General features: G+C 38.1%; 1 protein-coding gene across 2 annotated transcripts in view; it reads left to right on the forward strand.

Annotated features, from left to right (window-relative positions):
• The window catches only part of invs (inversin), a 25753-nt gene continuing 9593 nt past the window's right edge, over nucleotides 1–16160 (forward strand). Inside the window, exons 1-11 of one of the 2 annotated variants that reach the window (XM_039679431.2) lie at nucleotides 1–181; nucleotides 1236–1348; nucleotides 6095–6179; nucleotides 7817–7983; nucleotides 9488–9661; nucleotides 12257–12424; nucleotides 12519–12699; nucleotides 12818–12927; nucleotides 13938–14109; nucleotides 14335–14490; nucleotides 15905–16134. In XM_039679431.2, coding sequence (XP_039535365.2) covers nucleotides 1346–1348; nucleotides 6095–6179; nucleotides 7817–7983; nucleotides 9488–9661; nucleotides 12257–12424; nucleotides 12519–12699; nucleotides 12818–12927; nucleotides 13938–14109; nucleotides 14335–14490; nucleotides 15905–16134 — 1446 coding nt within the window. In that variant the 5' untranslated portion in view covers nucleotides 1–181; nucleotides 1236–1345. Of the gene's footprint in view, nucleotides 182–459; nucleotides 483–1235; nucleotides 1349–6094; nucleotides 6180–7816; nucleotides 7984–9487; nucleotides 9662–12256; nucleotides 12425–12518; nucleotides 12700–12817; nucleotides 12928–13937; nucleotides 14110–14334; nucleotides 14491–15904; nucleotides 16135–16160 lie in introns of those variants that run through there. The other variant, XM_089117708.1, reaches the window with a different exon arrangement.

Here is a 16160-nt window from a genome sequence, read left to right on the forward strand (position 1 = left end):
TTTTATTTACATACGTGTCCAGATGTGTTTGCGGTATCAAGAGTTTTTGGAGTATCATTGACCACATCGGGGCTGAAGTATCCAAAATTACGAAAACAGCGAAAACACGCGTTTAAAACGTTTGTGATGTTTAAAGTCAGAGATGGAAATATCAGATTAATTGTGTTTCACCTTGAATGTGGTAAGTTGCATCATCGTTTCACAACTGTATAACGGGATTTTTGAACATTTAGCAATCAAGCTACATGCAAACACATCCAAATGCGGGATTAATAAATGATTAAAAGATAATTGGTACTGTCATTTACTGTTGTTGAAGTACTATATCAGTTATGTAACTATGTTTGCATTTGTTAAAATAATTGTTTATTTTTTGCAGCTTAGGCACAAAGAGTACATGAATATGTCAGTGAGCTCTGCAACTGATTCATACATATGACTTTGTCATAGTGATTTGTCTAGTACCAATCCAAACACACCACGTACGTACAACCTAAACAAACTAACTGTCAAGTGTCAACACTGTAATTCGGGCACAGTGTACATTTGTTTATGAAAAGTGTATGAGCTTGTAAAAACCTGAAAAATGGGTTCTTATAATTGTACAGTTTTTAATGGCAGTTTTGTACAAATTAGATCTCTGTTATCTGTATTGTTTGTGTCTCTTAAGTAAATGACGTAGTAATGTGTGTCATTTGGAGTATCAGAAGAGTTCTCAACAACGTCAATTGTGCTCAGATTTGCCAAGGTACTTGCCAAGGTACTCTCCAAGAGATCATTTTTAGAGCTGCATAATTCAGATGAAGCGACACACTGTTACTTTACTTCAGCGAATAATGACTCACTGATTATTTATTCTAAAGAACTTTAAAGGATATCTGAGACAATGAGCAATACAATTTTGAGCAATACAATTTTCCTCTTGGTTTTGTTGACATTTTATCTTTAGTTATTTTAATGTATGGCTTATTTTTCAAACACATCTAGTTCATTGATTGTGTGCTTTAACAGAGTAATAGGTTGTTAGCTGTAAGTTTTAGTCAAAAATTAAGATTTCAACAGTCAATAAACTGTAGACTATAGTTTCTTGCAAGACTCCATTGCCGTTCGACAGTTTTATGTCAGCTCACTCCTGTAAGTCAGCCTTGGCATTGAGCACTGGTAATGTTTGGCATAGTAGGTCAGAGCAGGTGGTTTGTGCTCTGTGTGTGAGTGATCCGCTCTCTTTCCTGCAGAACACTAGATCAGAGCTGCCAAGGGGGACCTGCGGCTACGCCAAGCCCAGCGAGGCTTCACTTAGCTGGGTAACATCTGCTAAGGCCACCCCTGCCTCCTGGACATCACCATGGTAAGAGTAAGAAAACAAAAGCTGTGCTGAGATTTAGAAGAGATCATGAGTATATGAGTTTTAACAGTGTTTTTACAGACTTACATTTTTTTTGTGTGGTTTAATTATTTACAACAGCAGTTTTGTTAATTTTATTAAAAAAACAGACTATGCTGAGAGTATAAAAAGCTTGCATATTACTGACACATTAATGTCTTTAGAGATTTCCACCACACTTCTTCTGTCATATCAAAGAGTTATAAATGACTCTCTTTAAATATTTTGTCACATTAACAAGATGCATTTCACAGAGTAAAATAAAGGGTGTGAAAAAGCTGTTAATTATACACTTGTCGTGAGGTATGGCCTACCAGAACCAGAAGATTTCAGCTTTTGGCAAATTTCAGTTATAAGCTATACTTTTATATATCGTATATATATTTTCAATTTCTAAGGTCTAGTTCTAAACAAAGCACATATTGTATTTAAAATAATATCACATTAAAAATGGTAAATTATAGGTTCTGGCTTCTGGTTCTGGTAGGCCATACCTCACGACAAGTGTATTATTATATACACATATGACATATATATTTATTTATTTAAATATATATATATTTATACACACAAACAAAAATGACATCCTCACAATTTGGTATGTATCATTGCGTCATGAGAAACGATACAATTGGAATGTGGAATTCCCCCTTTAGCTTGACCCCTGTGTCCCTTTAGCCTCAGCGTGTACAGTATGAATGAAAACAATCCATTCAATGGCCTCAATGTTGAATGTGACCCCTTATATTAATATTTGATGAAGCGAAGGGTAAGTGAATGTTTCTGAGGGAAGCTTGGCTCTCTCCAGGGTTAAGTGAGCTGTTAATAATTGATGAGGTGCTGATTTTTATGGTTCTTTGAGCGTGTTAATAGAATAATGTACTTACTGACTGCACCAATAGAATAACGCAGTTAACGTGTGTTTTGAGAATAATGTAATTAGCATGTGTTCAAGGGGTTATTGCTGAGGGAGAGAGCGGGCAGATACACACATCTACATGATCTGTGATGGAACACAGTGCATGTCCTTCATTGCTTTCTAACCTTATAAACACCCAACTGATTTAAATCTTGTTCCATCTTTTTCATTTCCTCTCTCTCTCTCTCTCTTCTTCTCTTTTCCCTCTCTCTCGCTCTTTCTCATTGATTTTCTGTTTGTTTTTCAATCACATTATTTCCCGCGCACAGCGGTTTAGCCAGCGGCTAAATGGCCCCTCTCCTACTAATTGGACGTTTAATTAGATCACAGATTTGGCCCAATTAGTCGCTGTAGGGAGGACGGGGGATAGCCTGTGGGGCTGTGTGTGTCTTTGGGTGCGTGTTTATGTGAGTAGAGAGAAAGCGAGGAACGGAGATACAGAGAAGGGGGAGCAAAAGAGAGAATGGTAGGGTGGAAGAGAGATATCTCTCTCTAGGCTGCCTCATTAGAGATGTCAGAACGGGTCTGCCATGATACCCCCCCCCCCCCCCCCCACTTGCTATGAGTCCAGCCCAAGAGACCTATCAGAGCAACCCGGCCCAAGTGTGCTCCGGGGACTCAGACCGTGCCGTCTCTCAGTCTCAGGAGCAGCTGCAGTTCAAATCACTGCCGTATTACCACCAGCCTCAGTTTATCAGTGAATGATGCCATACCTTCGTGAAAACATACTGAACTAGCGTGTTTCCTTTGAGGTGACATATCAAAATATGATATCAAGTAGGCAGGATATCTTTTGCCTCTCATTTGCTCATTGTGGTCTCCTAACGCATGGTGTGAGTGTTAGGGACATCAATGTGATTGGCTGATAAAGCTGTCAACGAGATAATGGCTACCTATCATGTTCACAACTGGCCTGCAAATAGGTGCGTGGCCTGAATGGGTCAAACTGGTTGAAATGCTTTTTTTGTCCAGGTGATCACTATTTCCGTTCGAGTTTGTATTGAAATGAGCTTGAAATATCTTTTTGAAGTGAAATTATTTTTTTAGAGAGCTTTCAGCTCTGAATTTTAATCACATTAATTGTGTTGGCTACTGAAAATTGGTGACTTTTTAAACAATTTCTTGATTTATACTCATAAGCAAGATGGGAATCTGTGATTGGACAATGAAAGGCAATTCTGTGAATTCTGTTTTATGTTTTCATAGCAATATTGAATAAAAAGTGCTACACGTTGGTTATTATGTGTGTGTTTATTTATATATATATGCACATAATTCTCTACCACTGTCTATGTGCAGTGTGTTTGTTTGTCTTAGACTTCACACATTCAAACGTGTGTATTGTTTAACTGTTTAATAGCACATGTGTTTTTCACTTGTTGTGACTGACACATTTGGAACTATATAATTGCATTACTTTGCCCATTGGAAGGCACACCTCGTTCACCAGAGGGGCTCATTTGTCGCTCTGCATTGTGGGAGACGACAGCTAATGAGGCACAAGGTGATCATGTCAGTCAAGACACACGATGGATGGCATCCGTAGGGATGCTTGCATGCATCCACAGCATGGAGTCCTTTCTCCTTGGAGTGAGTATGGAGGATTTGCCCTCTGGGCATTAGATGAAAGAACCGGTGTCTCTCAGCGAGATACTTAGAAGAGATTTGAATAAAAGCTCTGTTTTTGGAAATGTAGAGGTTGATGTGAATCATACAGATCTGTTATTGCAATGCCAGGCACTGCTTTACTGACAAATGTGCAAACAGCTCAACTTCTGACCCTGTGGTTTGTTCTTCATTATTATTTCTTTTTTCTCTCTCTCTGTCTCTCTTTCTCCTTAAATCCTGACTCAGCTGGTTGTTCAATAAGATGCTGGTGGGGAGTCATTTGGCTGGGCTAGACAAGCTGGATGCTTGCCCACACACGCACACAAACACACACGCACACACACACACACACACACACGTTGGGTTTTCATGTTTTATGTGGACATTTCATAGATGTAATGATGTTTATACTGTTCAAACTATATAAGAAGAGTTCAGATGCAAAAGCCTCTAAATGCCATTTGAGATTTTCTTGTTTAAGTTCAGTAATTTCACTTAAATGGCAATGATAATTACCTATTAATTGTTATTTAAGTGAAATTACTGAACTTAAATATAAAAGTTTGATAAAAATCATCATTAAAGAAGAAAATTTCAAATGGCATTTAGAGGCTTTTGCATCTGAACTCTAACTCTAACCCTGAACCAACCCATCACAGAAAACTTTCTGTATTTTTTTACCTTTTCAAATTTTTTTTTAAATTAAATTAAATTAAACATTTAAATTTAAAATCGGTTTCAGTTTCAATTTGCAAGTATAAATCAGTGTTATTTTGTGACTCTATATCCCATTTTTACACATATATCTATTTTCTTTAGTGCTTCTTTTCACTTCAGCATTTCTGTAAGTTATAAAAACAGTTAAAATGACACTGTCAAAAGCTGTATATTTTTTTAATTGTTATTGCTTTAAATCTTATAATTAAGTGAATTAGTTGCAATGATTCACACTTAAATTTGAAGCTGTGATAATCTACAACAGCAAAGGTTGTTAATTAAATTAGACAAAAATGAGTATGTGCTATTCAAATGCATCATCAATATAATAGCAGTATAATTTATATTAGATTTTCCCTGTCCCTTTTTTAAAATTGACTATTTTGAAAATTTCCATGCAGCTTCTTTGCAAAGAAGTCTCCCTAATATTTCTCATTTGAGATTTGTATGCCAAGCATTGTTGTTATTAAGTCCCAAGTGTGTTTGCATGTATGTGTGGGTCCTAGTAGAGGAAATCGAGGAAAGCTTGTGGTCGATATGAGCGAAGCCTCCATAAAAACCTTTTCTCACGGAAAATCACTTCCCACGCGAGCACACACACACACCCTAACATGTGGTCAGACGCAAACACGCTCGTCAGTATACGTAAAGATAGAGCTCACGCGTACACCTTTGTCAAAGGCATCCCCCTGCTGTCTTTTTTCCACATCGTGATCCCAAAAGCAGACTGTGTGTGTGCATGCTTTTGTTTGTGATGTCTGATTTCCTTCGTTTAAGTACGCAGAGTCATATAAAGTTGAATTATAGTGTATTGGAGAGCATTTAAGGAGAGCATTTAAAGGCTTTAATCAGAACATACACACACAAAAACACATGCTACTGAACTAGTTGTAACCCTTAGTAGTTTTATGAGTCTGCATTAACTAACCCCAATTACCCTCTCATGAGGTGCGTGAGAACAGAGCGGCTAATTAGTTGTGTCTGTGCGAGTCGAGAGGAGAAAGAATGGCAAAGAAAAGGGGAATGTATGACTGGGTTAAAGAAGTGCTCATTGAAAAAGTTATTTCTGCGGTCATAAACATGCTTGACACACATTTAGTGTGGATTTGTGTACGCAATTGATTTTTTTTTTTAGTCTCTTGCAATATTGATGAGTGAATGAATAAGAGATGAGTTGGGCAGGGTGTGTCCCAGTGGGGGATTTGCCCCCTCCCTGCCTACTTCCTGTCTGAGGATTACCCAGAATTCTGGCTGAACCACTAAGAGTGGTTCAAAGGTTGATTCAGAAAGCGTGAGTTTAGAATCTAGGCCTATCCGCTTGTTAAGTCGTGACATCATTTTTCAGTTAGGAACCCAGCTTGAACCCAGAAACAGTGACACGTGACGTCAGACTTAACAAGTGGATAATCTTGATTGGCCCCTGAGTAAACATATTGCATGACCGCTGATGTGTGTTTTGTGTCCAGGCGATGCTGATCCCCCAGAATCCATCTCAGGTGCATGCGGCCGCTGTGAATGGAGACAAGAACACTTTACAGAGACTGATCACAGGTATCACACATATTTTCATGCTTATAATGCTCCATGCTATTTACTATGTTTTCTGTGTAAGTCTGTGCGATATATCTTTAAAAAAAGTTTTAATTGGTTTTGTCTCTTTTGTTCAATGATGCTTTATTTGAAAAAAAATATATAGTGAATTATTAGTGCAATTACAATGTAATCATCATTACAATTTAAGTTTTATTTAATATATTTTAAAATGTAACTTATTAATGTAATGGCAAAGCTGAATTTTCATTCAGAAACCATCCTACTATGCTAATTTGCTGCTCAAGAAACATTTCTCATTAGTATCAATGTTAAAAACAGTTGTGGTGTTTCATATATCTGTGGAAATTCAGATTTTTTTAGATGGATTACTTGATGAAAAGAATATTCAAAAGAACAGCATTTATTTGACATAGAAATAATTAGTTTTAGTGTAAAAGTTTTCACAGTCTTCACTCCCCAAGTGTCCCTGGCCTCGCCGCTGTCACTATAGAAGGAATCAAGCGCGTCTCCTCTGGAGTTCTAAGTCGAGCCTGCCACTTATCAGCCAATCAAAAAAAAAGAAAGGGGTTACACATTAGCCAAGAAAATAACACTATTGTATCTGGGTAAGATTCAAGATAAGTCGTGATCTCCTGTTTTAATGTTACAAAAACTTCACAACTTGTTTGACACAACCAATGACAACTTGACTGCTGTTAGAGAATATTTCCCAGATAATTAGCATCAATTTTTTATGAGTGTCTGTAACTTAGACAACAGTTTTACAGCCTTTTCACTGACAACACTTGCTCAGAACAAGTAGTTTAGGCCTAGTAGTCATATTTTCGTTTAACACAATGACTGACATATTGTCACATCTCTCTCTCCAAGAACATTATTATGGCACTAAATAAATTAAAGTGTTTTGCAAAGTCGATGTTATAGGTCGCTTTTAAAATCATGTCATATTTAGAAATATTACTAACGAAACACCACCGCTCCTGCGACCCGTCCTATACGCCGCGAGATGTTTAAAAATTGTTGGGGACACAATCGACATGTCCTACCCGCAAATTACACCTATGTGTTCCAGGAAAAAAAACAAAAAAAACATTTTATATATATATATATATATATATGTGTGTGTGTGTGTGTGTGTGTGTATGTGTGGTTAGTCATGGGTCGTATATGGCATTAAAAAAATTAATATGGCATTAAAAAGGCATTCAATTTAATTTGAAGATACCTGCAGAAACCCTGAGATAATTTATACCGATACCAACAAATACCATTTAGCAATTTATGGAAGAAGTTTTTGTAAAAAAAGATCATTCAAATTTAACTTCCATGGCCTTATGGGATAGCAAAGTGTTCACTGGTTCACACTTCAAATACCTAAAAGTTGCAGTACGTTAAGCAGGTTGCGTAAGTGTTGACGGTCAGCAGTAAACTTAATAACCACACAAAAATACCATTAAAATCATTGCGAATACTTCTTAGTTTTACATCGCCAGCAAAATCGTCTTAAATCTACTGTAAATATTCAATACATCACTCACTATTTAAAATATCACTACCCATTTCAATTTATATTAAGTGTGGATTCCAATAACAGGCTAGGGTTGACTCGTTTATTGTGTGCTTTGTGTTCACAGCAGAGTCTAGTCTGCGGGACAGCGAGGATCAATTCGGCCGGACCCCTCTGATGTATTGTGTTCTGGCTGACCGCTTGGACTGTGCAGAGGTGCTGCTTAAGGCCGGCGCAGCCGTCAACAAGACTGACCACAGTCAGAGGACTGCACTACACCTCGCAGCACAGAAGGTGACACACACACACACACACACACACACACACACACACACACACAAACACAGCTGTCTGTGTCTGAGCTGACCCTGTTTCTGACAGACACTTACAAAAGTTTAGTGTTGCTAGGATTTACTGCCCTCTAGTGTTTGTGATGTTGACATATTTCTCCCTGAGATTTAAATATGAGAGCGCCTGTATGTGTTATGGTATTTTGACTTAATAAACAGGATGGTTTGAATGAGACAAGAGGATTGGATATGAGAGCAGAGTGGAGAGGAAAGGAGAAGAGTGTGAGGAGAGGAAGACAGGGAGGACTGGATTGATGGGTAACACTCTGACATCTAGATCAATAAGAGCTGTAGCTCAGGGATTAACAGTCTAATTGGGCTGGGAATAGAGACTGAGAACCCTGACACACACACACACACACACACGAGGGCTCTCCCTGGAATGTTTTACACAGGAGCTAAGGAGGCCTGGGAGGATACTTGATGAGAGGGGAGGACCATTCGCACTCAGACACATTCAAACCCTTTAGATGGATAAGCAGCCTTCTCTATCCCAAACACAGCCCAATAATAAAGCACTGTTTTTTTTTTTTACTCCATTTAGATATTTTGCAGGCTTTGAATGATTTATCATTTTAGTAAAATGCTGATAAAATATGTGCATATATAAATTGAGTCTAATAACTTCAGTTTTAAGTTGTAAATTGAAAGGGAGCAGATCTGAATGCAAACTTGCAGTGGATTGTAATAAAGGAGGCAAGGTTAAAGCGGACTAAATTATGGGAGAAGTCGTGCATATGTCCAGACAGAGAAGTCAGTCGTTTCACCAGAAGATAGTTTTTTTATATTGAGTAAAAAAAAAAGAAAATGACTTGATGAATGAATAATGAATATTTTCAAAAAGTTTTTTTTCCCTCACAAATACTCCCCATCTGTCATTAGAAGGACAAAAAATGTTGCTGTGTCAGTCTAGTTGGGGTGTTTTAGTCACCCCGCAGTTTTTTCCTTTTTTTTGTTACACTTCTGGGGAAATCCACTTACAATAACTTTGGATATTAATTACAGTACAGTAATCAGTGTCACGTCATACTTTAGAAATCATTCTAATATGTGGATTATCGTTGTGCTGATTAAATATTTTGTGAAAATTTTTTTGGGGGAACTTTTTGGGAAAATTAACTTGCATATTGCTGTCTTTATTAGGATGTCCCAGATAAAAGAAATTATCTGGGAAACTATTTCACATTTTGCACAGGATACATCCAAAAGAGGAGTACGTCCAACTTAACTGAAATCATAATTCTAGAAGATAGTATTTTTGGGCCTTGACAGAAGCCAGACATAAACTTGCAACATCCACATGAACACCACAGTTCAACCATAGCAAAACAAAACAAAAAAATTCATTAGGGTGTTGTGATCCTCCAATCATTACAAACAGACTAAATATTTCTGCAATTAATGTTAAAAGTTGTTGATTTGATTGTATTTTTGCACATGCTTTTCAGGGCAACGTGCGTTTCATGAAACTCTTACTGTCACGCCATGCCGATTGGCGTTTGAAAGATCTGGAGGAAATGACTCCATTGCACCTGGCAACCCGTCACTCGAGCCCCAAACCTCTGTCTCTGCTCCTCAAGCACATGGCACCTGGTGAGGTGGACACACAGGACAGGAATAAGGTACCGAAGGATACACGCACTACACATGCTCACTCACACACTCAGCGGCTCGTATATAGATGGCTTGGGTGGGGATCAGGGGTGAACGTGAGGTTAGGAGGTGTGTATATGTATTCATGTGTGTTTGTGGTTGCATATATGCCGTAAAGCAGTAGGGGGTCTGTGCACCCTCTGATGTTTCTCTGGAGGATATGAGCTCTGTTTAAATTGTCTAATAAAATATATTTTCTCAGAGCTGCTGCGAGAGCTTGCCAGGCGCCTACAAGGCTCAGGATCTCATCACAATGTTAACCTTATGTGTGTGTGTGTGTGTGGACTGACGGTCACACTCGCTGCACGCCAAAGACGTCTTCCACGAATCAAAGAGACCAAATTCACAACAAAGACAAAATGTATGGATTCCACCAAAAAATATAGCAAATTGTGAGATAAAAAATAACAAATAAATTCCCATTGTGTGATAAAATATATAAAATTGCAAGTCACATTTACGAGAAATAGTTCCAATTTTGAGAAATAAAGTTTGTGGTTGGTAAGATTTGTTTATGTTTTAATTATTCTAAATGATTTATTTGGTCAACATTTCTTCTTATTTTCAGTGTTGATAGTTTTTAGGAAACTTTGATACATCTTTTCATGATTATTTGATGAATAGAAAGCATTGATTTAGAAATCAACATTTTCTAACATTATAAATGTATTTACAGTCAATGAAACAAATAAAGAAATAAAGTTGCAATTGAGATATAAAGTCACATAAGCTATAAAGTGAAACGCAGACATTCATAGATATGTGCCATACTGGTTCAATGAAACTGGAAAGAGTTTCTTTACTGGTTGGCACTTCTGTTGTACTTAACTGAAATATTTGTACTCGATGAGCTATAATACTGGTAATAAAATTAGCTATAATACTAGGATTAGCAAACACAGACTAGATTAAGAAGATATATGCTGGTCACCATAGAGCAAAAGGAGAGGTTGGAGAGATGCTTGTACGGGCCCTGTGCTTTCCTGGGAAACACTGCTATCAACTGCTCCAGATTACCAGACCACATGCAGCTTTATTCACTTTGGCTCCAATTACTGTAAACATTCACCCCAGTTTACTTTCCGATGATCTACGCACATACAACGACTCTTTAGATACGCCGTCATTTAAAATCTCATTCCACAGACAAACTGCTCAAAGCTACCAGGGTTATTAAGGCTCCTGTTTTAAATCATTATTCTCTCTGTGATTTGTGTGTGTGTGTGTATGGTTGTGATTACGCTAGCATGAGTGTGTGCGCGTGTGCACTCTGTGGTTGTATCAGTGCTCCCATTGAGTCACATAAGGGAGTTTTGTTTGCAGGCCTTTATCCGTCTGTTGGTTTTGTAATAATTTGATAAGCAGAATCATGATTTCTCGTGATGAGGCTCGTTCTGTGGCCAGATGCAAAAAAATAGCTCATCTAGTGTGTCTTCAGTCTTCACTTTCCACATTGGCTGTTTGTAAAATGCTGAGGAAACTTGAGTGATGGATGAAGAGAAAAGGGCATGTGTGCTTTTGAGGTAACCTTTTTCAAAAAGTTTGAAATCAAACTTGACCAACCAAGGATGTCCTGCTGTTTAAGCTTGTAAAAAAGCTGGAGACCAGCATCTATTTAAATGTAACAATTTAGCAGATAAGTCATCCAAAGTCACTTATAAATGAGGAAAAGCTCAAACTGTTTATTAGACTGAATCCAAAAATATTAGTAATACTGACAATAATGAATTTTGACCTCTGACTACTAGGATTCTCAAGCTGATCAGGCCAAACTGGCCTGACAACACTTTTTTGTGTGTGTGTGTGTGTGTGTGTGTATATATATATATATATATATATATATATATAGACAAACAGTGATTATGTGTGCAGCTGAGATGCTGCTGTAACTCAATCCTTGAACAAAGTTTTGTCAAGCACTTGACAATTCACATTTGCAAAATATAAAATAGGAATTATTAGAAAGTATAATTGTAATTTTGTAATGTGTACTTTTAATGCTAGTTTAAATTCATTAAAATTTAAAGCTGCAGTCCGTAGCTTTTTTGGGTTTAAAAATTATCCAAAATACATAAACGAGAAAATACATAACCAGCCATGACTGCGTAGAGTAGACATTGTATATCTCCAGCTGCTACAGCGGGGAAACAGAAATGGCGGAATGCTTATAGGGAAATCGCCAAGTTATGGGCGGGGCTTCAGTAGGGGTAAATCTAGAAACGCTCGTTTGGAGTGACTGTTTAGGATTTGGAAAATAGTATTAGGGAAAAAAAAGGACTTTTGTGGATTTTTACCATTATAGGCTGGTTGTTTACACTGTGTTCAAACACCTTATAAAAGTGGTTCCCTTTTAAGTTGAGTAAAATTCAAAACTAAAAATTGGAAAAATGGAAAAGCGCCAAAATGTCATTTTCTTGATTGCAGTTCATTAACAGCTCGGTAGCTGTGATTATGTCATTAAGCCCCTATTTGGCCATGAAGCAACTCTGTAGCCACAGTGTAACAGGAGTGAACAGTAAAACTGGAAATGCCATCTTTGAAATTGAATGTTGTTCGTTCCACAGCAGACAGCGCTGCACTGGAGCGCCTTCTACAATCACCCCGAGCATGTCAAGCTGCTGATCAAGCACGATTCAAACATCGGGATTCCAGACAGTGAGGGCAAGATCCCTCTACACTGGGCGGCGCATAACAAACATCCCAATGCCACACGTACGGTGCGCTGTATCCTGGTGAGTTCACACTCATAACCTCACTAGTACTCTTCACTCTTAAAGTATACTATTATAGCATTGTTGGTACGTCCCCCATTTGTGTATATTGTAGGAAGCTGCTCCCACCGAGTCTCTGTTGAACTGGCAAGACTATGAGGGACGCACCCCTTTGCACTTTGCAGTGGCTGATGGGAATGAGGCAGTGGTTGAGGTCCTGACTTCATACGAGGGTTGCAGCGTGACAGCCTATGACAATCTGTTCAGGACACCACTGCACTGGGCGGCGCTGCTGGGTACACACATTTACTCTCATACACATGCATAATTTGACTGGTTAAAGTAATTATTTGGAATTTTAATCGTGTGCTGTAAGTGTAGATGTTAACACAGGATTTGTATGTGTTTGTTTAGGTCATGCAAAGATTGTCCACCTCTTGTTGGAGAGGAACAAGTCTGGGATGATCCCATCAGACAGTCAGGGAGCAACACCTCTGCACTATGGAGCTCAGAGCAACAATGCTGTAAGACATTTTTGAGTGTGTAAAATAACATCTAGTTTAAAAACAAACACTTATTACATCAGCATGATAAAAACTATAGTAAATGACAAACCATATTTGGAAAAACGATATTTGAAGTGTAATTAAAGTGTTTAGTTGGTCTAACGTGCCGTTGAATAACATGGGGAGGCGGGGTTTATGACCTATACTACGACAGGGCGGTTATCGAGGCGTTTTGGCTTCACTTTTCAGGGCTTGTGCGCCATGCTTGGTGTATATATATATTGAATGTACATTTCCAGAAGAAAATGTGATGTGGTGTTTGCAGTGGCAAAACTTATCACTCGTTTGCTAGAGTGTGGTACATTATTGCATACAAACCAACAACCATGTCTGTACGGTGTTCTGGTGCTGAGATATGGCTTATTCGTGTGTTCAGGTGGTTGCTAGGGTGTACTTGATGGTTGCTAGGTGGTTGCTAGAGTGTTTGGATGGTTGCTAGACTGTTGCTATGGTGTTCTGTTGGTTGCTATGTGGTTGCTAGGGTATTCTGGGTGATTGCTAAGGTGTTCCTAGGCGGTTGCTAGACAAAACGACAAAAGACAAAACGAGGCGAACGTGCATTTGCGACTGCAGGCCCAAAACTCTGGAACAGTCATCCCCTCTATATCAGACTGGCTCCCTCAGTTTCCATATTTAAATCCTCTTTAAAGAACTTCTCTTGCTTTTAATTCTCCCTGACTTTTAGTTGCTTATTTCTATAGTCCTGTACTGCATTGCATTATATCTTCTCTGTACAGCACTTTGGTCGGCCTTGGCTGTTTTTAAATGTGCTTTATGAAAAAATATTGTATTGTATTGTATTGTGGGTGGTTGCTAGTGTGTTCTGGGTGGTTACAAGGCAGTTGCTACAATACATAAGCTATTCGAGGCAAACAAATCGCTATAACACATGGCCTTTGGTATTCTATTGCTTTATTTAATTGGTTTTATGTGATTTTACCTATTTATTGTGTTTTCTGTCTGTTAAGGACACAGTTGCAGTGTTCCTGAAACACCACTCTGTGCGCGATGAGCCTGATCTGGAGGGACGAACAGCCTTCATGTGGGCTGCTGGGAAGGGCAGCGATGATGTCATCAAAATTATGCTGGATCTGAAAAAGGACCTGGATATCAACATGACTGACAAATATGGAGGGACAGGTGTGTGACAGAGTTACACACTCACACACACTCAGATTGTCATTTTGAACACGATTATCCATTCCTGGCCTAAACTGGTTAGTTTCAGCTCAGATCAGTGATAATTGCATTTTCTTTTCAATCAAGCAATTAACAAGCCATTTCCAATGTATGTACCCCCCATACAGCCTTAACAAGAGTTGACGGTTTGTTCGCTGTCTTCATGTGCTCCATTTGTGTGTGTAGCACTTCATGCGGCTGCTCTCTCAGGGCATGTGTCCACTGTGCGCTTGTTGCTAGAGCGGGGAGCAATGGTGGATCCGCTGGACGTAATGAAACACACGCCTCTGTTTCGTGCTTGTGAGATGGGCCATAGAGATGTCATCCTAACACTAATCAAAGGTTTGTAACAGCATACATGCCCCTTTTTCCTCCCTAGACAATGCTGACCAAGAAAAAAATACAAATATGCAAAAAAAAAAAAAAAAAAATTATTTTACTTTAGACATTCAATAATTTATATGTCGAAAATCATAAATATATAAAAAATACAATAAGTATTTTTAAATTTAGTATGTTTATATTTATTTATTTGTTTGTTTATTATTTAGACATATTATGTTCCAAGTAGTGTTCATTTTGTCAGCAATTTCATTTTTTAAGTTTAGTCATTTATAGGCAACCTTGTCCTGTTTATGTTTAGTAAAACTAAGACACAGACTTAATGCTAAATGTCTGGCAAACTTAGTCACAATTTTGTCAATCTGCATAATGGTTAAGTTATTTTGCTAAATTATTTTTATAATCACACCAATTGTCATTTAAAACATTTATTTTTATTTTATCAGAATTATGGCACTTTCACCTATAAGCACACATCAAGAGAATCTCATTTCGTATGCATTGTTTATTTGACCTTGTTTCCTGATTTATTATAGGCTATTTATCATATAAATGAACACACTCTCTTCATTATGAAAACTGGTAAAACAAGAAACGTCTCTCAACAATTAAAACAGTGAAATTCCTAATAGTAATTTCAATAATTCCAAATTACATTAATGCTTTTCTATTAAGACAACAGCAAAAAAAAAAAAGAAAAAAAAATAGATTATCACACATAGTGCATTTATTCCACAACCACAATCACAAGCAATGTAGTTGAGATCCGTGTTTGGATTTAATATAGTTCATCACTTGAACGAATGAAAATTCAGTCATTAATGTCTCACCCCCATGCTGGACCAACCCCGTAAGTCCTTCGTTCATCTTCGGAACACAAATTAAGATATTTTTGATTAAATTTGAGAGCTGGATCACTACCACATAGGCACCCTAAGGGATCGAAACTTGACGGCCCAGAAAGTCGAAATGAAGAAAATGTTTAAATATTCCATGTGACAACAGTTTATCAAGCGACGAGAATACTTTTTATGTGAAAAAACAAACAAAAACAGCGACGTTATTCGACTATTCCTAGGCCTGAGACGAGAGTTCAAGAGATTTCCACGGAGATCGCAATTCTCACGCATGCGTCGTGGAAATCTCTTGAACTCTCGTTTCAGGCCTACAAGGAAGAAAAGGAATAGTCGAATAAAGTCGTTATTTTTGTAAGTAAAACATTTTATTTTAGACACATGCATCACATTCCTTTCTAGACAGCTTTGTTTATCATAATTGCAGGGTTCTACTTTTGCTAAGCATCACTTGAGATGTTTTTTAAAACTTCCTGTGGCACTTTGTCACTGACATCTCTGTTGAAAATACACCAGTTCCCAGAGTGCTCATGGTAAATCTGCATCTTGAATATGTTTAGGAGGGGCACGTGTTGATCTGGTAGACATAGACGGTCACTCTGCGCTGCACTGGGCGGCTCTGGGCGGTAATGCAGAGGTATGTGAGGTGCTGATGGAGAACGGGATCGGTCCTAACCTCCAGGACCACGCAGGACGAACTCCCCTGCAGTGTGCGGCATATGCCGGCTACATCAACTGCATGGCCTTGCTCATTCAGCATGATGCAGATCCCAATATCCAGGACAAGGAGGTATGATTGTAAAGCAAACCCAAAGA

The sequence above is a fragment of the Pimephales promelas genome, chromosome 12 (assembly GCF_988280905.1).
Source record: "Pimephales promelas chromosome 12, fPimPro1.hap1.1, whole genome shotgun sequence".
Taxonomy (NCBI): Eukaryota; Metazoa; Chordata; class Actinopteri; order Cypriniformes; family Leuciscidae; genus Pimephales; species Pimephales promelas.